Source organism: Oncorhynchus tshawytscha, linkage group LG21, assembly GCF_018296145.1.
Source record: "Oncorhynchus tshawytscha isolate Ot180627B linkage group LG21, Otsh_v2.0, whole genome shotgun sequence".
Classification (NCBI taxonomy): Eukaryota; Metazoa; Chordata; class Actinopteri; order Salmoniformes; family Salmonidae; genus Oncorhynchus; species Oncorhynchus tshawytscha.
In genome coordinates, this window is record NC_056449.1 from 17,566,882 (window position 1) to 17,593,075 (window position 26,194).

The 26,194-nt window shown below is 44.8% G+C and overlaps 1 protein-coding gene across 1 annotated transcript in view; it reads right to left on the reverse strand.

Moving 5' to 3' along the window:
* Positions 1–3,798: 3,798 nt before the first annotated feature.
* The window catches only part of LOC112221054 (platelet-derived growth factor C), a 74,191-nt gene continuing 51,795 nt past the window's right edge, over positions 3,799–26,194 (reverse strand). The window contains exons 4-6 of the mRNA XM_024383123.2: positions 6,145–6,346; positions 5,689–5,906; positions 3,799–5,263 (exon numbers count right to left, since the gene is read on the reverse strand). Coding sequence (XP_024238891.1) covers positions 5,150–5,263; positions 5,689–5,906; positions 6,145–6,346 — 534 coding nt within the window. The 3' untranslated portion in view covers positions 3,799–5,149. The remainder of the gene's footprint in view (positions 5,264–5,688; positions 5,907–6,144; positions 6,347–26,194) is intronic.

The window sequence follows — 26,194 nt, forward strand, 5'->3', positions numbered from 1 at the left end:
TCTGAGGAAAATAGCGTTTAAATATGTTTGGACATGAACACAAAGTGTTGTAAGTACTACAGTAAGTTCCACAATATTATTAAGTTTAGACATGAATAAAGACACCTTCACGTAAATTGTGTCCTAATATGGACAGTAGGAGACTGTGAGAAAGGGGGCATTTGGACAAGGGCTTAAATGGTAGTGAACACTGGACTACAGTCAAACACACACACACTTCAACTGTTTCATGTCTTGTGCCAAGCACAGGGTTTTCCTCCTCCTGCAAAAAAGAAAGAAACAGGAAGTCTGTCCGGGGCAGAGGGAGGGTGTCTGTTTTAATATTATAGAAACCACAGTGGGACTTGCCTGGTTCATACAGTAGGATCTGGCATCACGCCGGACGCCTACGAGGCTGTATATTAGATCAGAATAATTGTCTGGGACAGCTATCTGAGATGGACAAATGAGAACCTCCCCCTGATTGACCTCATGGCCCGAGGACTGGATGGAACCATGCTGCACATTATTTTGATATGTGGTGATACAGGTCCTCCAGGGTGTGGTGATACAGGTCCTCCAGGGTGTGGTGATACAGGTCCTCCAGGGTGTGGTGATACAGGTCCTCCAGTGTGTGGTGATACAGACCCTCCAGGGTGTGGTGATACAGACCCTCCAGGATGTGGTTATACAGACCCTCCAGGGTGTGGTGATACAGGTCCTCCAGGGTGTTTTGATACAGGTCCTCCAGGATGTGGTGATACAGGTCCTCCAGGATGTGGTGATACAGGCCCTCCAGTGTGTGGTTATACAGATCCTCCAGGGGGTGGTGAAACAGGCCCTCCAGGCGGTGGTGATACAGGTCCTCCAGGGGGTGGTGAAACAGGCCCTCTAGGCGGTGGTGATACAGGTCCTCCAGGGTGTGGTGATACAGGCCCTCCAGGGTGTGGTGATACAGGCCCTCCAGGGTGTGGTGATACAGGTCCTCCAGGGTGTGGTGATACAGGCCCCCCAGGGTGTGGTGATAAAGGTCCTGCAGGCTGTGTTGATACAGACCCTCCAGGATGTGATGATACAGGGCCTCCAGGGTGTTTTGATACAGGTCCTCCAGGGTGTGGTGATACAGGTCCTACAGGGTGTGGTGATACAGGTCCTGCAGGGTGTGGTGATAAAGGTCCTTCAGGGTGTGGTGATACAGGTCTTCCAGGGTGTGGTGATATAGACCCTCCAGGGTGTGGTGATACAGGCCCTCCAGGGTGTTTTGATACAGGTCCTCCAGTGTGTGGTGATAAAGGTCATCCAGGGTGTGGTAATAAAGGTCCTCCAGGGTGTGGTGATACAGGTCCTCCAGGGTGTGGTGATACAGACCCTCCAGGGTGTGGTGATACAGGCCCTCCAGGGTGATGTGATACAGAGAAACCTAGAGAAACCAGAGACACTGTTCAAAGGTTTTTAGGGTGATGTTAGTGTAGTGTTTGATCAGAACGGTTTTGATGATCAATGGATTTGCAGGATGCAGTATCAATGCCACTTCCTTAGTTGTTTTTGGAAAGACATTAATGCAATATGCCATGCAAGAATCCTGGCCTCCAAGCCTTTGGCACTGTATGATGGGTAGAGCAGGTTGGTTCCTGACGTTGCAGAGATAGCCGATGGTTAGTTTTCCCGGACTATATGTTACTGTCTCCAATCTTGACAGATTTGAGTCATGGGTTTATTCATCATACATGCGGGATAGCGTGCAGGCACACAGTACATACAAACACACACAGTACACACACACGCTCATGCACACATTCGTACAGTACATACTTATACAGTATGTGCACACACACACACACACACACACACACACACACACACACACACACACACACACACTTGTTTTACTATCCTTGTGGGGATCAAACAATTCCCATTCAAATTCATATTTGCCCTAACCCTAAACCAAACCTTAACTCTAACTCCTAACCCCTAATTCTAACCTTAACCCTAAACCTAAGCCCTAAGTCTAAAATAGCCTTTTTCCTTTTGGGGATAGCATGCAGGCACACAGAACATACTAACACACACACACACACAGTACACACACACGCTCATGTACGCATTCATACAGTACATACTTATACAGTATGTGCACACACACACACACACTTGTTTTACTATCCTTGTGGGATAATTCCCATTCAAAATCCTTTTTTCCCTAACCCTAAACCTAACCCTTAATATAGCGCTAACTCCTAAACCTAACTCCTAACCCTAATTCTAAACCTAACCCCTAAGACTAACATACGTAGTCTTTTTCCTTGTGGGGACCGGTGAAATGTCCCAAGGATATTTAAACCAAAAACAAACTTAACCCACCAGTTTTTGAGTGTAAGGGGGCAATATCTTTTCCACACAGGGTCATTGGGTGTTGCATAACTTTGTTTATGAAATAAATGAAATAAGTATGTAATTGTAGTGTTATTTGTTCACTCAGGTTTGCTTTATCTAATATTAGGTTTGGGTTGAAGATCTGATCATTTTCAGGGCAAAATTCTAGAAAATTAAAAAGGGGCAAATACTTTTTCACAGCAATGTATTTTGGGGCGGGCTTTTGCCCATCGAATACCCACCTGGGGCTAATTGGGTAGCTGGGTAGTTATATTTCCAATTAAGTCTGATTTACATTCAACCATAATGATGCTGTCTGTGTATTGCTTTGCTTAAAGTTAGACATTTTTATTTAAAAAATGTACTCATGAATGTGATGTTTTCATCGAAATGTCTCTTTGTCAATAAGAAACCAACTGAATGATCTTAGTTCCCGATGCCCCTTGTTCATGTTATTTTTAAAGGGGGGCTGAACTTCCTGATTTGGCTTTTTCTTAGGCTTGGCCATTAAGAAATGCAACGGCCATGACTGAAGCCAAACGAGTGTTGGGGGTTCGCACCTGGCAAGTGTTTGTACATTCACTCTGCCATAACAGTACACAGTTATAGTCACTCACTCTTCTAGATAACTTGTAACAGTCTAACCAGGTCTTGTGTCTTGAAGTCGCCTAGACTAGCTGGTGCGAGGCAACTTCTTTCACCAATTAGCTTTAGCCAGCTGGTGTGCAACTGTGGCAAACTTGGTTTCACGTTGGATAGCCTATCGCTGGGGCTAGTCAGGGACAGTCAATAAATTACACAATGTAAATGGGACAATATTTTCATTAAGTGTTTTCAATATTTGTATATACATTTCTCCAATATATAGTTGGTTTGAGGTTAAGTCATTGAAATGTGGAGCTATTGACATTTTAAAATATTGTCCCATGTACATTGTTTATTTTACTGATGTTCTCTAACCAGCCCCATAGGGATATCGACTGTCAAACCAAGTTGACCATGGGCATTACGATGGGGTTGCGTACAGGTGCGCTCCAAATGTATGATTAATTGGGCACTGCTAGCTGTTGGCATGTGTGCAGGGTTGAAATATACTCAACCCAAGGAAAACTGTTATGGTACAATTTTTTCCTGTCATCTTACAAATCTCAGTTTTGGATGAAACTGACTTTATGACCAACAATATTATTATATTTACACTTTAATCAATTTTGACACTAGAATAAATGTTTCTGAGTGATATCAATGCCACATAGGCCATTATCAAAACGAGAAGTTGCTTTCTGGGAGCAGTTGCTCTTTAATGGTCATGCCTTTCCCATTTAATTAATGAATGTGGAGAGAGGTTATCTGAATTGTTTTGTTATAGAGCGACAATAAACTCTACACAATGGATCCAATCATCCGTTACCTTAGCCATTCCGTCATTAAACAACAACCATGAATGAAATAGTTAGTTTATTTTCCAACCTCATTAATAGAGGAACATGAGTAAGGTTCCTAGATGACTGGTGCATAAAACAGCTACTTACACTGATATCTGACAGTGGTGTGTTGATACTTTGTCCATGAAGTGTATACGGTGCCACAACAGACCTACTGATAGAGCCATATACAGTACATGTCTATGACCATCATCTTATTCTGTTAGATGACTTTGATGTGGAGCCATCTGCCCCCAAATGTAATTTCCTCAGTCAAAATTCCCTAATGATACCAATCAGACCATTCCAATATCTATGAAAAACAGAAGCTTTATCTTGTGAGACCAAATGAAAGTCCTTATATTGCAGGGGGCTATGTCAAAATACAAGTACCTATCTCCAGTAAAACACCGACTGATTTATTTCTACCGTCAGATACAACAACATACATCCTAAAAGGTCATGTTAAATACTTTGGTAGAGAAGAGAACACACCCATATGACGTGGACAGACATAGAAATGAATAATATTGAAGAACAACACTCAACTACTGTACAAATGAATGAGAAACTACAATTCATTTCAGCTTACAAAAAAAGCATATTGGGCATTAAATTCCCTTTCATTGAACAAATAAATATCTAATATCCACGAATCTATTCTTCCACTCACTAATTGGGGTTATATGAAGTTCTAAAGCAAGCAGATTTTTACACCTACATCTTGGTGTAATGCATCTTGGTCTAAGTGTGCAACTATCTCCTCACTGAATACAAGTATCTTTGGTAGAAAAATATGACAGGACAGAAGAACCATGAAAAGTATGACAGTTCAACATTATTACCACTATTTCACTCCAGAGATCTAATCAGTGGGAAAATGGGGAAAAGAAGTGGGGAATCACTGATAAACAGTGATCCTTGATGGGATTATAAAGTAACAGAGGAATTGGCCTGAAGGCAGCTCACTTATATACAGAAAGGTACTTGAATGAAGAGGAGTCCAATTTCTCAGATACTCCCTGGCCACGTGTTGAATTTTCACAAGACACCTTATAGGTATTTCGCACAAAAAAAGCACAAAGAAATCTCAGAAGCAAAGGGAGAGAGAACCTTCAGAGATTAAAGAATGATTAAGATTGGTCCATCATTCCAGTGCAGTCTATCCATCTCCTGTCTCTTCAATGCACTCAAAGTCAACTACAGGTCCTCCACAGCGGCCAGATCCATCCACAAATGAAGTAGTTCCAGTCAGTTTTTAAACTCGTCCAATTAACAAGAGAACGAGGATTGGCTGGGAGACGCTGGAAGACGCGTGCAGTTTCAAGCGTCTCCTGGGATGCCGGTGACTCCAGTACACAGGTCTGAGATCAGTCCCAGTCATCTTTGCACACACAGGCACACTCCTCGTGGTGTTCCATTGGCACATCGGTCATGGACTTCTGCAGGCCTCGGCCCCCACTTCGGTGCTTCAGCAGGAGAACCTACAGAGGGCGGCGAACCAGAAAGCAGATTGAGAGTTGCCCTCCACCAAAAACAACAGCAAACACATTTACACATCATATGCTTCAATTAGCTACCTGGCAGAAATGTCTCCATGATAGGCTACATTTGTTATACATCAATGACACATTTCAACCACCAAATAACAGGATGTAATTTAGCTTGGGTTTATTTTCGCTATCTTTCTGAAAAAGAATGAACTTGTATAAGTAGCACATAATCTTACCAGGTAGGTACTTTTAATGAACCTTGTCTAGAAATGCAAACTTTTGATAACTTTCCCAAAATGTCCAGGTTTTCCAGAAATCATGGTTGGAAGATTCCTGGATTTCCAGTGTATTCCCTCCTGATTCCAGGAATATTCAAACCTCTGAACTTTGTAGCGCTACGTATGCCACATTTTTACCTCATGGTACTTGTTGACTACCCGTGTGGGCACACACTGGCAGTCGAAGCAGCGGTGCGAGCAGCAGGCACAGTTACCCCCGCAGCGCTTCACCAGGAGGCAGCTAGGCCAGAAGATGGCGTCCGTCCTCTTGAGCTCCTCCCTTAGGGAGACGGAGAAGTTGCGCGGCGTGCAGCTGTACAGTTTCACCTCTTCTCTCAACAGGTTGATATCCACCCCTGTTCAAGAAATAGTTTAATCTCATCACGTCAGCCTAAAATTATTAAACACATTGTACTAAATTCCAAAGAAGGGGCATCAATTGCTAAGCTGACGTTAAATTGCAATTTTCAAAATGGTAAAACTGTCTTGAAAAAGTTTAAAGTTCTTTGCTCAACTGCATCTGTTTTTCCCTCTATCTCAACATGACAGACTTTTCTTCCATTGCAATTCCTATCTCTGCAACCCCAGTTGTACCTCTGGATTTCTTGTTGTGTAGGAATGACTTTCCCAGGATGTGCCAAGTGGGCTTGTACAGGTCTTCCATGTCCTGCTGCCATCTCTCGGGCTCCAGATACTTCATGACCTCCTCCACGGTGCTGAGGCCAGCCACGGCCTCAGACAACGCATCTGAGCTCTGCAGAGATGGAGCTGGAGTTACCTCGGGCTTCAATACACTCTAAAGAAAACCGGCACAAGGGAAGACGGGGGGAAAATGTTGTTAAGACTTCAGCTTCATGGCCTAACTGAATTAAGCATCATTTAATGGATTATTTTAGAGAGCCCCATTCAATAACAGCATTGAATCAGAGGTTTAAACAGAATTATACAGGTATTACAGGCAAAACCCCTGAAAAGTAAGATAAGATTTACATAATGAGTAATTGTGCTAAAGTGCATTACAAAACTGAACATCAAAGCTCCATTTTGGTATCTCTATAGACTCCACAACTCTTCATTTAGATAGATTTCCATCCAGACATAACTTCAGTAGCAACAAGGTTTAAGCTGAGACTTCTTTCTGTTACAATGAGGGGCAGTATTGTTTGTTTTCTCTGACTGATATCTGCCTAAGACACGGAATGTCCGTCCTCTTGAGCTCCTCCCTCAGGGAGACGGAGAAGTTCCGCGGCTCTGACACTCGTCGGATGCGGCAAGGCTTGCAAACCATTACAGACTACAAAGGGAAGCACAGCTGAGAGCTGCCCAGTTACACGAGTCTACCAGATGAGCTAAACTACTTCTATGCTCGCTTCGAGGCAAGTAACACTGAAACATGCATGAGAGCACCAGCTGTTCCGGAAGACTGTGTGATCACGCTCTCCACAGCCGATGTGAGTAAAACCTTTAAACAGGTCAACACTCACAAGGCCGTGGGGACAGATGGATTACCAGGACGTGTACTGCGAGCATGCTCTGACCAACTGGTAAGTGTCTTCACTGACATTTTCAATCTCTCCCTGCCCGAGTCTGTAATATCAACATGTTTTAAGCAGACCACCATCGTACCTGTGCCCAAGAACACTAAGGTAACCAGCCTAAATGACTACTGATCGTCTTTAGCCATGAAGTGCTTTGAAAGGCTGGTCATGGCTCACATCAACACCATTATCCCAGAAACCCTAGACCCACTCCAATTTGCATACTGCACCAACAGATCCACAGATGGTGCAATCTCTATTGCACTCCACACTGCCCTTTCCCACCTGGACAAAAGGAACACCTTTGTGATTATGTTATTCATTGACTACAGCTCAGCGTTCAACACCATGGTGCCAAAGCTCATCAATAAGCTTAGGACCCTGGGACTAAACACCTCCCTCTGCAACTGGATCCTGGACTTCCTGACAGGCCACCCCCAGGTGGTAAGGGTAGGTAACAACACATCCGCCAAGCTGATCCTCAACACAGGGGCCCCTCAGGGAAGCGTGCTCTGTCCGCTCCTGTACTCCCTGTTCACTCATGACTGCACGGCCAGGCACAACTCCAACACCATCATTACGTTTGCTGATGACACAACAGTGGTAGGCCTGATCACCGACAATGCGAGACAGCCTATAGGGAGGAGGTCAGAGACCTGGCCGTGTGGTGCCAGGATATCAACCTCTCCCTCAATGTGATCAAGACAAAAGAGATGATTGTGGACTAGAGGAAAAAGAGGACCGAGCATGCCCCCATTCTCATGGACGGGGCTGCAATTGAACAAGCTGAGAGCTTCAAGTTCCTTGGTGTCCATATCACCAAGAAACAAACATGGTCCAAGCACACAAAGACAGTCGTGAAGAGGGCATGACAAAACCTATTCCCCCTCAGGACAGTGAAAATATTTGTCATGGATCCTCAGATCCTCAACAGGTTCTTCAGCTGCACCATCGAGAGCATCCTGATGGGTTGCATCACTGCCTGGTATGGTAACTGCTCGGCCTCCGACCGCAAGGTACTACAGAGGGTAGTGCGAATGGCCCAGTACATCACTGAGGCCAAGCTTCCTGCCATCCAGGACCTCTTTACAAGGCGGTGTCAGAGGAAGGCCCTAAAAATGGTCCAAGACTCCAGCCACCCTAGTCATAGACTGTTCTCTCTGCTACCGCACGGAAAGCGGTACCGGAGCTCCAAGTCTAGGTCCAAGAGGCATCTAAACAGCTTCTACCCCCAAGCCATAAGACTCCTGAACATCTAATCAAATGGCTACCCCCTCCTTTCACACTGCTGCTACTCTCTTTGTTACCATCTATACATAGTCACTTTAATAACTCTACCTACATATACATGTTACCTCAACTAACCAGTGCCCCCGCACATTGACTCTGTACCGGTACCCCCCTGTATCTAGTCTCGCTATTATTATTTTACTGCTGCTCTTTAATTACTGGTTACTTTTATTTCTTATTCTTATCTGTATTTTTTTTAAGCTGCATTGTTGGTTAGGGGCTCCTAAGTAAGCATTTCACTGAAAGGTGAAATTACCTGTTGTATTCGGGGCATGTGACTAATAAAAAAAAAATGGAACGGTGTAGTAGACTGACACCTGGGGTGTTGGTATCCCCACATGACCAGGGTCAATAGGGCTCTGTTTAAAAGTAATGCACAATATAGGGAATAGGGTGCCATTTGGGAACTAGCATGGTTTCTGCTCACTCTGTCTGACATGTCAGCTTGCTGGTAGCTTTATGTGGCGATACTGACCTAATCCTGTGTGATTGACAAGTTGAATGCATCACTGACGCCACCAAGCGAGCACTGATAATGCAAGCGAGCACTGATAATGCAAGCGAGCACTGATAATGCAAGCAAGCACTGATAATATTGACACTTCAGCACTGAAAGTGTAACTTTATTTGGTACATTAATTACTAATGATATCAAACTCCCTATATTGTCACAGTGTATGAAAAGCTTTGACAAAGCACATTTGTAGTATGTTACTTATATCTAATGACCTACATGACAAACAGTAAATAGAAAGAAATCTTGAGCTGAGTCATAAAAGGAGAAACAGGGATTTGATTTGACATTGTAAAGAGATACGGAATGAATCAGTGAAAATGACCTACTACTGGATTGGCATTGTCACACTGAATAATGGTAACGATACAGGAATGTCTGTTCCGATTCACTGACAACATAATACATTCTGATATTACAGTCAGCACTCACTTTGGTGCTGCCACTGCATGATATGATTAGAGAGGAAGGCTACAGAGTTAAGCAACATGGCTAAGGCAGAGGTCGGAAAATTTTGTTTATGCAAATGCACTGATGAGACAAGACCATAACTACCAATTGGATACCACAAAATTAGGGAGAAAAAGGGGTAAAATATAAAAATATATATATACAGTGGCAAGAAAAAGTATGTGAACCCTTTGGAATTACCTGGACTTCTGCATAAATTGGTCATGAAATTTGATATGATCTTCATCTAAGTCACAACTATAGACAAACACAGTCTGCTTAAACTAATAACACACAAAAAATTATTTGTTTTCATGTCTTTAGTGAACACACCGTGTAAACATTCACAGTGCAGGGTGGAAAAAGTATGTGAACCCTTGGATTTAATAACTAGTTGACCCTCCTTTGGCAGCAGCAACCTCAACCAAACGTTTCTGTAGTTGCGGATCAGACCTGCACAACGGTCAGGAGGAATTTTGGACCATTCCTCTTCACAAAACTGTTTCAGTTCATCAATATTCTTTTTATGTCTGGTTTGAACCACTCTCTTGAGGTCATGCCACAGCATCTCAATCGGGTTGAGGTCAGGACTCTGACTGGGCCACTCCAGAAGGCATATTTTCTTCTGTTGAAGCCATTCTGTTGTTGATTTACTTCTGTTTTTTGGTCCGTTGTCCTGTTGCATCATCCAACTTCTGTTGAGCTTCAATTGGTGGACAGTTAGCCTTATATTCTCCTGCAAAATGTCTTGATAAACTTGGGAATTCATTTTCCCGTCTATGATAGCAAGCTGTCCAGGCCCTGAGGCAGAAAAGCTGCTCCAAACCATGATGATGCTCCCTTCACCATACTTTACAGTTGGGATGAGATTTTGATGTTGGTGTGCTGTGCCTTTTTCTCTCCACACATAGTGTTGTGTGTTCCTTCCAAACAACTCAACTTTAGTTTCAACTGTCCACAGAATATTTAGCCAGTAGCGCTGTGGAACATCCAGTTGCACTTTTGCGAACTTCAGACATGCAGCAGTTGTTTTGGGGGCAGCAGTGGCTTCTCCCGTATTGTCCACTCATGAACACAATTCTTGTGTAGTGCTTTACGTATTGTAGACTCGTCAACAGAGATGTTAGCATGTTCCAGAGATTTCTGTAAGTCTTTAGCTAACACTCTAGGATTCTTCTTAACCTCACTGAGCATTCTGCGCTGTGCTCTTGCAGCCATCTTTGCAGTACAGACACTCCTAGGAAGAGTAGCAACAGTGCTGAAAGACAATTTGTCTTACCGTGGACTGATGAACATCATGGCTTTTAGATATACTTCTGTAACTCTTTCCAGCTTCAAGCAAGTCATCAATTCTTAATCGTGGGTCTTCTGAGATCTCTTTTGTTCTAGGCATGGTTCACACCAGGCAATGCTTCTTGTGAATAGCAAACTCAAATTTGTGAGTGTTTTTTATAGGGCAGGGCAGCTCTAACCAACATCTCTAATCTCATCTCAATGATTGTACTCCAGGTTAGCTGACCCCAGACTCCAATTAGCTTTTGGACAAATCATTAGCCTAGGTGTTCACATACTCTTTCCAACCTACACTGTGAATGTTTACATTATGTATTCAAAACAGACAAGAAAAATCCAATAAAAAATCCAGGTAATTCCAAAGGGTTCACATACTTTTTCTTGCCACTGTATATATACAGTTGAAGTCGGAAGTTTACATACACTTAGGTTGGAGTCATTAAAACTTGTTTTTCAACCACTCCACAAATGTCTTGTTATCAAACTATAGTTTTGGCAAGTCTACTTTGTGCATGATACAAGTAATTTTTCCAACAATTGTTTACAGACAGATTATTTCACTTATAATTCAGTGTATCACAATTCCAGTGGGTCAGAAGTTTACATACACTAAGTTGACTGTGCCTTTAAAACATCTTGGAAAATTCCAGAAAATTATGTCATGGCTTTAGAAGCGTCTGTTAGGCTAGTTGTCATCATTTGAGTCATTTGGAGATATACCTGTGGATGTATTTCAAGGCCCACCTTCAAACTCAGTGCCTCTTTGCTTGACATCATGGGAAAATCAAAATAAATCAGCCAGGACCTAAAAAAAAGTGAAACTCTCCAGAAGTCTGGTTCATCCTTGGGAGCAATTATTTACAAACGGCTGAAGGAACCACGTTCATCTGTACAAACAATGGTAAGCAAGTATAAACACCATGGGACCACGCAGCCGTCTTACCGCTCAGGAAGGAGACGCGTTCTGTCTCCTAGAGATGAACATACTTTGGTGGGAAAAATGTAAATCAATCCCAGAAAAACAGCAAAGGACCTTCTGAAGATGCTGGAGGAAACAGGTATACAAGTATCTATATCCACAGTAAAAGGAGTCCTATATCAACATAACCTGAAAGGCCGCTCAGCAAGGAAGAAGCCACTGCCTCAAAACCGCCATAAAAAAGCCAGACTACGGTTTGCAACTGCACATGGGGACAAAGATCATACGTTTTGGAGAAATGTCCTCTGGTCTGATGAAACAAAAATAGAACTGTTTGGCCATAATGACCATCATTATGTTTGGAGGAAAAGGGGGAGGCTTGCAAGCCGAAGAACACTCTCCCAACCATGAAGCACAGGGGTGGCAGCATCATGTTGTGGGGGTGCTTTGCTGCAGGAGGGACTGGTGCACTTTACAAAATAGATGGCATCATGAGGAGGGAAATGATGTGGATATATTGAAGCAACATCTCAAGACATCAGTCAGGAAGTTGAAGCTTGGTTGCAAATCGGTCTTCCAAATGGACAATGACCTCAAGCATACTTCCAAAGTTGTGGCAAAATGGCTTAAGAACAACAAAGTCAAGGTATTGGAGTGGCAATCACAAAGCCCTGACCTCAATCCTATAGAAAATCTGTGGACAGAACTGAAAAAGCATGTGCGAGCAAGGAGGCCTACAATCCTGACTCACTTACACCAGCTCTGTCAGGAGGAATGGGACAAAATTCACCCAACTTATTGTGGGAAGCTTGTGGAAGGCTACCCAAAACATTTGACCCAAGTTAAACAATTTAAAGTCAATGCTACCAAATACTACTTGGGTGTATGTAAACTTCTGACCCACTGGGAATGTAATGAAAGAAATAAAAGCTTAAATAAATCATTATTATTCTGACATTTCAATTCTTAAAATAAAGTGGTGATACTAACTGAATTATTACTAGGATTAAATGTCAGGAATTGTGATAAACTGAGTTCAAAGGTATTTGGCTAAGGTGTATGTAAACTTCTGACTTCAACTGTATATATATTTACAATATAAAATAAAGTAAAATAAAAAGTAACACTGTAGAATTACATAACAATAACGGGGCTATATACAGGGTGCCCGGTACTGAGTAAATAGGGATTGGGGTGTCAATGTAAATGGTCTGGGTGTCTATTTGATGAATTGTTCAGCAGGCTTATAGCTGAAACTGTTAAGGAGCTTTTTGGACCTGCTTGCCGTGCGGTAGCAGAGATAACAGTCTACAACTTGGGTGACTGGAGTCTGGTATATAGGTCCTGGATGGCACGAAGCTTGGCCCCAGTGATGTATTGGGCCATATGCACTACACTCTGTAGCACCTTACGGTCAGATACCGAGCAGTTGCCATATCAGGCGGTGATGCAACCGGTCAGGATGCTCTCGGTGGTGCAGCTGTGTAACTGTTTGAGGATCTGGGGACCAATCCCAAATCATTTCAGTCTCCTGAGGGGGAAAATGTGTTGTTGTGCCCTCTTCACCACTGTCTTGGTGTGTTTTGACCATAATAGTTTATTAGTGATGTGGACACCAAGGAACTTAAAACTCTCGACCTGCTCCACTTCAGCCCCATCGATATAAATGTGGGCCTGTTCAGACCTTATTTTCCTGTAGTCCAAGGCACTGCTTTCTATAAGAAATAACTGGATATTTTTGCTCGCTATTTGAATCCAGTTACTGTTGCCTGGACTTGGCACTGGGTATAAGTGTGGAATGGAAACCATTAACAGCTTGTGAATGTTGACGGTGTACAGTCCTCCAATTAACGGCACTCCATAGGCACGGCCTCATAAGTGGCAGTCAAGCACTCCTTCAGAGACAGATGAAATGCAGTGAATAAAGCTTCGGGAAGGAGCTGAGAGGCCTGACTAAAGGCATTGGGGAACAAAGCACTTAAAAGGGCCAGCGTAACTTTTGACAGGCATGAATTCTCTGAAGACGTTAAACTGGTATCGAGAATCTGGTCGTCGGGTAACTTTAGATTTTCCTCAGAAGTTTGAAGTGTTCAGGTGTAGCAGAAGCTGTCATCTATTATGGGATGGTGGATAGGGCAGCAAAGAAGGTTCTTTCCAAATATACAGTACCAGTCAAAAGTTTGGACACATCTACTCATTCAAGGACTTTTCTTTATTTTTACTATTTTCTACATTGTAGAATAATAGTGAAGACATCAAAACTATGAAATGACACATATGGAATCATGTAGTTACCAAAAAAGTGTTAAATATAATCTAAATATATTTGAGATTCATCAAAGTAACCACACTTTGCCTTGATGACAGCTTTGCACACTCTTGGCATTCTCTCAACCAGCTTCACCTGGAAAGCATTTCCAACAATCTTGAAGGAGTTCCCACATATGCTGAGCACTTGTTGGCTACTTTTCCTTCATTCTGCAGTCCAACTCATCCCAAACTATCTCAATTGGGTTGAGGTTGGGTGATTGTGGAGGCCAGGTCATCTGATGCAGCACTCCATCACTCTCCTTATTGGTCAAATAGCCCTTAAACTGCCTGGAGGTGTGTCAGGTCATTGTCCTGGTGAAAAACAAATTATAGTCACACTAAGCACAAACCAGATATGATGGCAAATTGTTGTAGAATGCTGTGGTAGCCATGCTGGTTAAGTTTGACTTGAATTCTAAATATATCATTGACAGTGTCACCAGCAACGCACCTCCTCCTCCATGCTTCACTGTGGAAACTACACATTGCGGAGATCATTCGTTCACCTACTCTGCATCTCATTAAGACACAGCGGTTGGAACCAAAAACGGATTCATCAGACTAAAGGATAGATTTCCTCCAGTCTACTGTCCATTGCTTGAGTTTCTTGGCCCAAGCAAGTCTCTTCTTCTTATTGGTGTCCTTTAGTAGTGTTTTGTTTTAGCAATTCACCCATTAAGGCCTGATTCACGCAGTCTCCTCAGATCAGTTGATGTTGAGATGTGTCTGTTACTTGAACTCTGTGAAGCATTTATTTGGGCTGCAATTTCTGAGGCTGGTAACTCTGGGTCTTCCTTTCCTGTGGCGATCCTCATGAGAATCGGTTTAATGGCTTTTGCGACAGCACTTGAAGAAACTTTCAAAGTTCTTGACATTTTCTGGATTGACTGACCTTCATGTCTTAAAGTAATGATGGACTCTTGTTTCTCTTTGCTTATTTGAACTGTTTTTGCCATAATAAGGACTTTTACCAAATAGGGCTATCTTCTGTATACCTCCCCTACCTTGTCACATCACAACTGATTGGTTCAAATGCATTTAAAAGTTATTTTGTGGAATTGCTTTCCTTCTTTTAACAAGGCACACCTGTTAATTGAAATGCATTCCAGGTGGCTACCTCATGAAGCTGGTTGAGAGAATGCCAAGAGTTTGCAAAGCTCTCATCAAGGTAAAGGGTGGCTACTCTGAATAATCTCAAACCAATCAAAATATATGTTATATTTAACACTTTTTTTGGTTACTGCATGATTCCATATGTGTTTTTTCATAGTTGTGATGTCTTCACTACTGTTCTACAATGTAGAAATACCACAAATAGAGAAAAACACTTGAATTAGTAGGTGTGTACAATCTTTTGACTGGTAAGTGAAAGTTTCCTATATTTGGAACTCTAACAGCACCCCCAGACAACACAATTGTATTTGTATTAAAAATCAATACAACCTAAATACATGTGATGGAACCGAGTCAAAGATTACTTTTGTGTTTTCAGCCAATTATTTGCATGATTATCAAAATGTGCAAGTTATCAACTCGCCTCCCATTGACATAGCTAAGCTATGACCTCTCCTTAGCAACCCTGCAAATATTTTGCCTCATAACTGCAGTTAACATGTTCACAATCTAACTCTTTTCTTGTGTTGCCTGATACTTAGTCTTTTATCTTAGCCACAACTTCATCGGGTAAGAATTCATCTCAAGGGATATAAAACCCAGACACAGTATTTAATCTATTGTATTCTGCAGCCATCACTAAAAGGTGTTTCAAATTGGTTGCAGGCTGTGTCCATCTTTTAGAAGGAAACTAGCTTAGCAGGCAGACGAGGGACAGCAACTCCTGCCAGAAACGACAGAGGAATTGACGATGTGAAGAGTGAGAAGTGAACTGAACTAGACATCTGAGGTATGTGCTGTACATGCACATGTATTATGTCAGGAAGCACTGAAGAATGTCTGACAGGACTCTATGAATCCAGGACAATGTATCCATCAAAAACCTTGAAGCGCAATCTCATTGAGCAAGTTATTGTCACTTTCTTGCAGGATTGCATATTGTAGAGGAATGTGTTCAGCTCTAATGCTGGGAAATATTATACAAATATTGCATAAATAAGTGGATATATTGTTACAGAATATTACATAAATACATACACACACTACATGACCAAAGTTATGTGGACACATGCTCGTCAAACATCTCATTCCAAAATCATGAGTATTAATATGGAGTGTGTCACCCCATTGCTGCTTTAACAGCCTCCACTCTTCTGGGAAGGCTTTTCACTAGTCGTTGGAACATTGCTGTGGAGACTTGCTTCCATTCAGCAACGAGAGCATTAGTGAGGTCGGGCACTGATGTTGGGCGATTAGGCCTGGCTCGCAGTTGGCATTCCAATTCATCCTAAAAGGTATTCGATTGGGTTGAGGTCTGGGCTATGTGCAGGCCAGTCAAGTTCTTCCACACCGATCTCGACAAACCATTTCTGTATGTTGCTTTGTGCACGGGGGCATTGTCATGCTAAAACAGGAAAGGGCCTTCCTCAAACTGTTGCCACACCGTTGGAAGCACAGAATCATCTAGAATGTCATTGTATGCTGTAGTGTTACGATTTCCCTTCACTGGAAGTAAGGGGCCTCGTCCGAACCATGAAAAACAGCTCCAGACCTTTATTCCTCCTCCACCAAACTTTTACAGTTGGCAATGTGCATTCGGGCAGGTATCGCTCTCCTGGCATCCGCCAAACCCAGATTCGTCCGTCGGGCTGCCAGATGGAGAAGCACAATTCATCACTCCAGAGAACGCATTCCCACTGCTCCAGAATCCAGAGTCTGAGCCTTTGTTGCTCCAAGGCATTTCTACTTCACAATAACAGCACTTACAGTTGCCCGGGGCAGCTCAAGCAGGGCAGACATTTGACAAACTGACTTGTTGGAAAGGTGGCGTCCTATGACGGTGCCACTTTGAAAATCACTGAGCTCTTCAGTAAAGCCATTCTACTGCCAATGTTTGTCTATGGAGATCGATTTTATACACGTGCGTGGCTGAAATAGCTGAATCCACTAATTTGAATGGGTGTCCACATACTTTTTTTTATATATATAGTGTATTACATACACTCGCCGGACAGTTTATTAGGTACAGCCATCTATAGTACTACCGGGTCGGACCCCCCTTTGCCACCAAAACAGCTTAAATTCTTCAGGACATTCTACACAAGATGTCAGAAACGTTCTTCCACAGGAATGTTGCTCCATGCTGAGGTGATGGCATCACGCAGCTGCTGCAGACTGGTTGGCTGTACATTCATGCTGCAAACATGTTTAGTACACTCAGCGTATATCTGACATGGTCCATGTGTGTGAGGTGCATACTTTGTTTCAAAGTAGATTTGTTTAAGACTACCAAGAAACACTCTGGGTGACCCTGATCTAGCCCACTGCAGTAAAAGTTACCTTTCTGTGCCATCAACCACACTGCAATTGAGGTTGGAATAAAAATAGGTTCTTAGTCTCTTGGGAACCCTGCATGGCATTGCCAGTCATATGCTTTCACTAGTCTCTCTCTCTCTCAAGGGCTTTATTGGCATGGGAAACATATGTTTACAGTGCAAAAGCAAGTGAAATAGATAAAACAAAAGTGCCAAAGCAAGTGAGATAGTTAACAAATGTGAAATAAACAATAAAACATTTACAGTAAACATTGCACTCACAAAAGTTCCAAAAGAATAGAGACATTTTAAATGTCATATTATGGCTATATACAGTGTTGTAACGATGTGCAAATAGTTAAAGTACAAAATGGAAAATGAATAAACATAAATATGTGTTGTTGTAACGGTTTTCTAGTGGTGATGAAGGAGAGTCGGACCAAACTGCAGCGTGTCGATTGCGATCCATGTTTAATACAACAAAGAAAACACGAACACTACACAAAACAATAAACGAAACCGAAACAGCCTATCTGGTGCAAACTAACAGAGAGTACACATAGGACACTAAGGACAATCACCCACGACAAACTCAAAGAATATGGCTGCCTAAATATGGTTCCCAATCAGAGACAACGAAAAGCACCTGCCTCTGATTGAGAACCACTCCAGACAGCCATAGACCTTGCTAGACAACCCACTAAGCTACAATCCCAATACCACCACCAAAACCCCAAGACAAACACACCACAATTACAAAAACCCCATGCCACACCCTGGACTGACCAAATACATAAAGATAAACACAAAATACTTTGACCAGGGCGTGACAGAACCCCCCTAAGGTGCGGACTCCCGAACGCACCTCAAAACAATAGGGAGGGTCCGGGTGGGCGTCTGTCCATGGTGGCGGCTCCGGCGCGGGGACGTGGACCCCACTCCTTTAATGTCTTAGTCCCCTCTCCCTTCGTCCCTGGATAGTCCACCCTCGCCGCCGACCATGGCCTAGTAGTCCTCACCCAGAACCCCACTGGACTGAGGAGCAGATCGGGACTGAAGGACAGCTCGGGACCGAGGCAGCTCGGGACTGAGGGGAAGCTCGGGAGTGAGAGAAAGCTCAGGAGTGAGAGAAAGCTCAGGAGTGAGAGGAAGCTCAGGGGTGAGAGGAAGCTCAGGAGTGAGAGGAAGCTCAGGAGTGAGAGGAAGCTCAGGAGTGAGAGGAAGCTCAGGAGTGAGAGGAAGCTCAGGAGTGAGAGGAAGCTCAGGCAGGTAGATAGATCTACCAGCTCCTGGCTGGCTGGTGGTTTCAGCAGATCCTGGCTGACTGGCAGATCCTGGCTGACTGGCAGATCCTGGCTGACTGGCAGATCTGGAAGAGTCTGGTTGACTGGCAGATCTGGAAGAGTCTGGTTGACTGGCAGATCTGGAAGAGTCTGGCTGACTGGCAGATCTGGCGGCGCTGGGCAGACTGGCTGCGCTGGGCAGACTGGCGGCGCTGGGCAGACTGGCGGCGCTGGGCAGACTGGCGATGCTGGGCAGACTGGCGGCGCTGGGCAGACTGGCGGTGCTGGGCAGACTGGCGGTGCTGGGCAGACTGACGACGCCGGGCAGACTGACGACGCCTGGGCAGACTGGCGGTGCTGGGCAGACTGGCGGTGCTGGGCCGACTGGCGATGCTGGGGAGACTGGCGATGCTGGGCAGACTGACGGCGCTGGGCAGACTGGCGATGCTGGGCAGACTGGGGGCACTGGCGGCGCTGGGCAGACTGGCGGCACTAGCTGCTCCATATAGGCTGACAGCTCTGGCGGCTTCTTACAGACTGACCGCTCTGGCGGCTCCGTGCTGACTGGCAGCTCCTTGCAGACTGGCAGCTCCTTACAGACTGACAGCTCCGTGCAGACTGACAGCTCCGTGCAGACTGGCAGCTCCTTGCAGACTGGCAGCTCCATGCAGACTGGCAGCTCCATGCAGACTGGCAGCTCCATGCAGACTGGCAGCTCCATGCAGACTGGCAGCTCCATGCAGACTGGCTGCTCTATGCAGACTGACAGCTCTGGCTGCTTCATGCGGACTGACAGCTCTGGCTGCTCCATGCAGACTGACAGCTCTGGCTGCTCCATGCGGACTGACAGCTCTGGCTGCTCCATGTAGACTGGCTGCTTCATGCACACTGGCAGCTCGGGCTGCTTCATGTAGACTGACCGCTCTGGCTGCTCCATGCAGACTGACAGCTCTGACTGCTCCATGCAGACTGGCAGCTCTGGCTGCTTCATGCAGACTGGCAGCTCTGGCTGCGCTGAACAGGCGGGAGACTCCTGCAGCGCTGTGTCGGAGGAAGGCTCTGGCTGCGCTGAACAGGCGGGAGACTCCGGCAGCGCTGGAGATGAGGAAAGCTCTAACAGCGCTAGATAGGCGGGAGACTCCGGCAGCGCAGGAGAGGAGAAAGGCTCTGGCTGCGCTAAACAGGCGGGAGGCTCCGGCAGCGCTGTAGAGGAGGAAGGCTCTGGCTGCGCTGAACAGGCGGGAGGCTCCAGCTGCGCTGTAGAGGAGAAAGGCTCTGGCTACGCTAAACAGGCGGGAGACTCCAGCAGCGCAGGAGAGGAGAAAAGCGCTGGCTGCGCTGAACAGGCGAGGCACACTGAAGGCCTGGTGCGTGGTGCTGGAACTGGTGGTACTGGATCGAGGACACGCACAGGAAGCCTGGTGCGGGGAGCTGCTACCGGAGGGCTGGGGTGTGGAGGTGGTACTGGATAGACCGGACCGTGCAGGCGCACTGGAGCTCTTGAGCACCGAGCCTGCCCAACCTTACCTGGCTCGATGCCCACTCTAGCCCGGCCGATACGAGGAGCTGGAATATACCGAACCGGGCTGTGCACCCGCACTGGAGACACCGTGCGCTCCACAGCATAACACGGTGCCTGCCCGGTCTCTCCAGCCCCCGGTAAGCACAGGGAGTTTGCGCAGGTCTCCTACCTGGCATAGCCATACTCCCTGTGAGCCCCCCAAGAAATTTTTGGGGCTGACTCTCGGGCTTCCATCCGCTCTGCCGTGCTAGCTCCTCATAATGCCGCCTCTCTGCTTTTGCTGCCTCCAGCTCGGCTTTGGGGCGACAATAATCTCCAGGCTCATTCCAGGGTCCTTTACCGTCCAATTCCTCCTCCCATGTCCATATCTCCAGGTGGTGCAACCTCTCCCACTGTAGCTGCTGCTGCTCCTGCTGCTGCTGCCTCTGTTGCCTCTTCTCCTGTTGCTCCTTTGGGCGGCTACACTCCCCTGGTTTAGCCCAGGGTCCTCTCCCGTCGAAGATCTCCTCCCATGACCAGAAATCCTTGTTGAGCATCTCCTTTTCGGCTGCTCCTGCCTGTTGACACGCCGCTTGGTCCGTTGGTGGTGGGTGATTCTGTAACGGTTTTCTAGTGGTGATGAAGGAGAGTCGGACCAAACTGCAGCGTGTCGATTGCGATCCATGTTTAATACAACAAAGAAAACACGAACACTACACAAAACAATAAACGAAACCGAAACAGCCTATCTGGTGCAAACTAACAGAGAGTACACATAGGACACTAAGGACAATCACCCACGACAAACTCAAAGAATATGGCTGCCTAAATATGGTTCCCAATCAGAGACAACGAAAAGCACCTGCCTCTGATTGAGAACCACTCCAGACAGCCATAGACCTTGCTAGACAACCCACTAAGCTACAATCCCAATACCACCACCAAAACCCCAAGACAAACACACCACAATTACAAAAACCCCATGCCACACCCTGGCCTGACCAAATACATAAAGATAAACACAAAATACTTTGACCAGGGCGTGACAGTTGTATTTACAATGGTGTTTGTTCTTCACTGGTTGCCCTTTTCTTGTGGCATCAGGTCACACATCTTGCTGCTGTGATGGCACACTGTGGTATTTTACCCAATAGATATGGGAGTTTATCAAAATTGGATTTGTTTTAAAATTCATTGTGGGTTTGAGGGAAATATGTGTCTCGAATATGGTCATACATTTGGCAGGTTAGGAAGTGCGCTCAGTTTCCACCTAATTTTTGTAGGCAGTTTGTACATAGACGGTTTTCTCTTGAGAGCCAGGTCTGCCTATGGCGGCCTTTCTCAATAGCAAGGCTATGCTCACTGAGTCTGTACATAGTCAAGCTTTACTTAATTTTGTTCGGTCACATGGTTTAGGTATTCTGCCACGGTGTATTCTCTGTTTAGGGCCAAAGAGCATTTTAGTTTTCAGTGTTTATTTTGTTAATTATTTCCAATGTGTCAAGTAATAATTTTTAGTTCTCTAATGATTTGGTTAGGTCTAATTGTGTTGCTGTCCTGGGGCTCTGTGGCGTCTCTCTCTCTCAAATGGAATTTCATGACTACTCATTGTTTCACAGTAAGTGTGAAGGCACAATGGACCTCAGTTCCGTAAAGGCCAACTTACTGGAGTGTAAAAAACGGATCACACTGATGCTGACATTTAGGGAGACAATGGCATTTCAGTTTGTTTTCCTTTTTTCTCTCCCCATTCAGAGATCCTCTTTCCTCCGAGCCATGCTGTGTTATAACAACTTCTTCGCCGGGCCCTTTAGCTTTCCAAAATCGCTTCCCGTGAATTACAGCCCGGGTCTTATTTTTACCCCTTTCCATGGAAATGGTAAAGAGGAATTATTGCTTGTTTAAATATAAATTCAACTGCTGCCCCCATGGCCTGAGGTTCCAGTAGCGCTGGTTTACCACAGGGAAAAAGTGCTGTTGTTCAGTGGGGCCTTCTAGCGCCCGAGGAATGCTCAGAGAGAAGCCAGGCCGAAGCCAGGCCAAGCTACCCTTTCCTCTCGTGATTTCCGCCAGTAAACGCTCTTGCGTTTGGCTGCCCCGAGTCATAACATGAATGACAGGATGCCTTGTTCTTGCTCTGTCAATATATCAATACCCTCAAATATTAAATGTGTGGATGGATGGATGGACAGATGGATGTTGGCAATATTTAGGTACAGTACCAGTCAAAATTGTATTTTTACTATTTTCTACATTGTAGAATACTAGTGAAGACATCAACACTATGAAATAACACATATGGAATCATGTAGTAACCAAAAAAGTGTGAAACAAATCCAAATATATTTAATAGTTGAGATTCTTCAAAGTAGCCACCCTTTACAACTTTGCACACTCTTGGCATTCTCTCAACCAGCTTCACCTGGAATGCTTTTCCAACAGTCATGAAGGAGTTCTCACATATGCTGAGCATTTGTTGGCTGGTTTTCCTTCACTCTGGGTCCAACTCATCCCAACCCATCTCAATTGGGTTGAGGTCGGGTGATTGTGGTGGCCAGGTCATATGATGAAGCACTCCAACACTCTCATTCTTGGTGAAATAGCTCTTACACAGCCTGGAGGTGTGTTGGGTCATTGTCCTGTTGAAAAACAAATCATAGTAACACTAAGCGCAAACCAAATGGGATGGTGTATCGCTGCAGAATGTCACATCTACTCCTGCTCCTCCTTCTTGGATATAGGGGGCACTATTTTAATTTTTGGATGATAAACGTTCCCATTTTAAACAAGATATTTTGTCACGAAAAGATGCTCGACTATGCATATAATTGACAGCTTTGGAAAGAAACACTCTGACGTTTCCAAAACTGCAAAGATATTGTCTGTGAGTGCCACAGAACTGATGTTACAGGCAAAACCCAGATAAAAATCCAATCAGGAAGTGCCGCATTTTTTGAAACCGCCTCGTGCCAATGACTCCTTATATGGCTGTGAATGGGCCACGAATGAGCTTAGGCTTTCTGTCGCGTCCCCAAGGTGTCGACAACATTGTGACGTATTTGTAGGCATATCATTGGAAGATTGACCATAAGAGACTACATCTACCAGGTGGTCGCTTGGTGTCCTCCGTTGCAATTATTGCGTAATCTCCAGGTGCAGTATTTTTCCGTTCGCTTCTGATGAGAAACCAACTGTCACGACTGATATATTATCGAATAGATATGTGAAAAACACCTTGAGGATTGATTCTAAACAACGTTTGCCATTTTTCTGTCGATATTATGGAGCTAATTTGGAAAAAAGTTTGGCGTTGTAGTGACTGCATTTTCCGTCACTACAACGCCAAACTTTTTTCCAAATTAGCTCCATAATATCGACAGAAACATGGCAAACGTTGTTTAGAATCAATCCTCAAGGTGTTTTTTTCTTATCCAAACGTGATGAACAAAACGGAGCTATTTCGCCAACACAAATAATATTTTTGGAAAAAATGAACATTTGCTATCTAACTGAGAGTCTCGTCATTGAAATCATCCGAAGTTCTTCAAGGGTAAATGATTTTATTTGAATGCTTTTCTTGTTTTTGTGAAAATGTTGCCTGCTGAATGCTAGGCTTAATGCTATGCTAGGCTATCAATACTCTTACACAAATGTTTGTGTAGCTTTGGTTGAAAAGCATATTTTGAAAATCTGAGATGACAGTGTTGTTAACAAAAGGCTAAGCTTGTGTTTCAATATATTTATTTCATTTCATTTGCGATTTTCATGAATAGGAAACGTTGCGTTATGGTAATGCGCTTGAAGCTATGATTACGCTCCCGGATACGGGATTGCTCGTCGCTAGAGGTTAACCTTTATGTGTTTCATGTCTGTACTCTGCTCGTCTATCTTGTATTGTTCCATGTTCCGTTTATTATTAAACTCACCACCGGCACTTGCTTCCAGACTCCCAGCATCCACGGTACAGAAGGACCAAATGGAAACAGCAGGAAATCAGGACATCTCCCAGACAGTCGATGTACAGGGATAGCTACTTCGTAAGCACGACTAGCTGGCGCAACCGGGCACGGCTATGGAAGAGGTTCTTCGCAGTGTTCCACATCTCGACCACCCCCGAGAGGCATTGCCTCCCACTAGAGGAGGATGCTCTGCCACCAGTCAAACCAGCGAGCCAGCACACCAGTCCGCCCAGGTCAGCGATGCCTGTTTGTCCTTGTCAGAGGGGAGCCCCCAAGGTAGCCATGGTCATTACTCTGCTGACTGGGCGGGCGTTGGAGTGGGCCACGGCCGTCTGGGGAGAGGAGAGGAGGAGCTGGCTTCGTTTGAGGGGGTTCATGGCTACTCCAACTATGAGCGCCTACTCCAACTATGGCAGGATGACAAGGCCTCTGCAGAGTACGCGCTCACCTTCTGGACAGTAGCAGCATCCAGCGGATGGAATGAGCCGGCACTCCGTACGCTATTCCCAAAGAGCACTGCGAGAGGAGGTCCAAACGGAACTGGCATGTCGGGACGACAACCTCTCCTTGGACGCACTCATCGCAATGGCCATCCGGTTGGATAATCTACTTTGGGAGCGTTGGTACCCACATCTCCCTCTAGCTCCCTCAGTGAATACTCTGTAGCAGAGCTGAAACCTATGGAGGCAGTGGTCACTTGCCTTCCCGGGATAGAGCGATGTAGACAGAGACATTGGAGGCTCTGTCTCTATTGTGGTCAAGGGGGCCACCAGCTTTAGCAGTGTCCGGTATATCCCAAATCGGTATCCACAAGAGCAGAGGGACGGTCGCGTTATCTTCCACCTCCCTGGGCAGGTGTGAGTATCCCATCTTCATCAGTTTCTGTTAAACCCTTTTTAGTGTTGATCACACTAGCTGGCTGTCCCTCATGTACTGTTTCTACAGCGCTAGTGGATTCCGATGTCAAGGGGAACTTTATTGACCAGACCCGTGCCTCCTCTCTGAACATCCCCTCATATGCGCTCTCGTCTCAGTTTCAACCATTGATAATCGGCCACAAGGATCCGGAACCATCACATACGTCAGTACACCACTCAACGATCACCGTGGAGTCCATTCATCAGGAAAACATCCCTTTCTTTCATCACTAGTGCACCAGCTCACAAGATCATGGCTCCATGGCTCCCTTAGCTCCAACACCATAACGCCACCATAAGATGGCATCAGAGAAGAAGGCTGACGTTTTACGTGTCCCCAACCGATTGTATGTTTTTTTTTGTATATTTGCGTTGTTTGTAACTTATTTTGTACATAATGTTGCCACTACCGTTTCTTATGACCGAAAATAATATCTGGACATCAGTACTGCGATTACTCACCACAGACTGGCAGAATCCTTTTTTTCCTTTAACGAGTCTGACGAGTCCGACGTGAATGATATACTGCTTTCTCGAGAACAGGCCCAGATCCCCATAATTTGTGTGAAGAGGTAGAGAAAAAGGGGCCAGAGGGTGGGCTGACTTCTGAGAATTTGAATAAACCCCCACTTTCTTCCATTCTGCTAGCAAAAGTGCAATCTTTGGAGAATGAAAATCGATGACCTATGAGGAAGATTAAACTACCAACGGGACATTCAAAACTATAATATTTTATGCTTCACAGAGTCGTGGCTGAACGACGACACAATTAACGAATAGCTGGCTGGTTATACGCTGTACCGGCAGGACAGAACAGCTGCGTCTGGTAAGACAAGGGGCGGCGGACTATGTATTTTTGTAAATAACAGCTGGTGTACGGTATCTAAGGAAGTCTCGAGCTATTGCTCACCTGAGGTAGAGTATCTCATGATAAGCTGTAGGCCACACTATTTCTATTTTTTGTAGCTGTTTACATAACACCACAGACTGAGGCTGGCACTACGACAGCACTGAATGAGCTGTATTCTGCCATACGCAAACAAGAAATCACTCACCCAGAGGCAGCGCTCCTAGTAGCCGGGGACTTTAATGCAGGGAAACTTAAATCCATTTTACCAAATTTCTATCAGCAAAACTGACCATAATTCTATCCTCCTGATTCCTGCTTACAAGCAAATATTAATGCAGGAAGCACCAGTGACAAGATCAATAAAAAAGTGGTCAGATGAATATGTTCCGTGA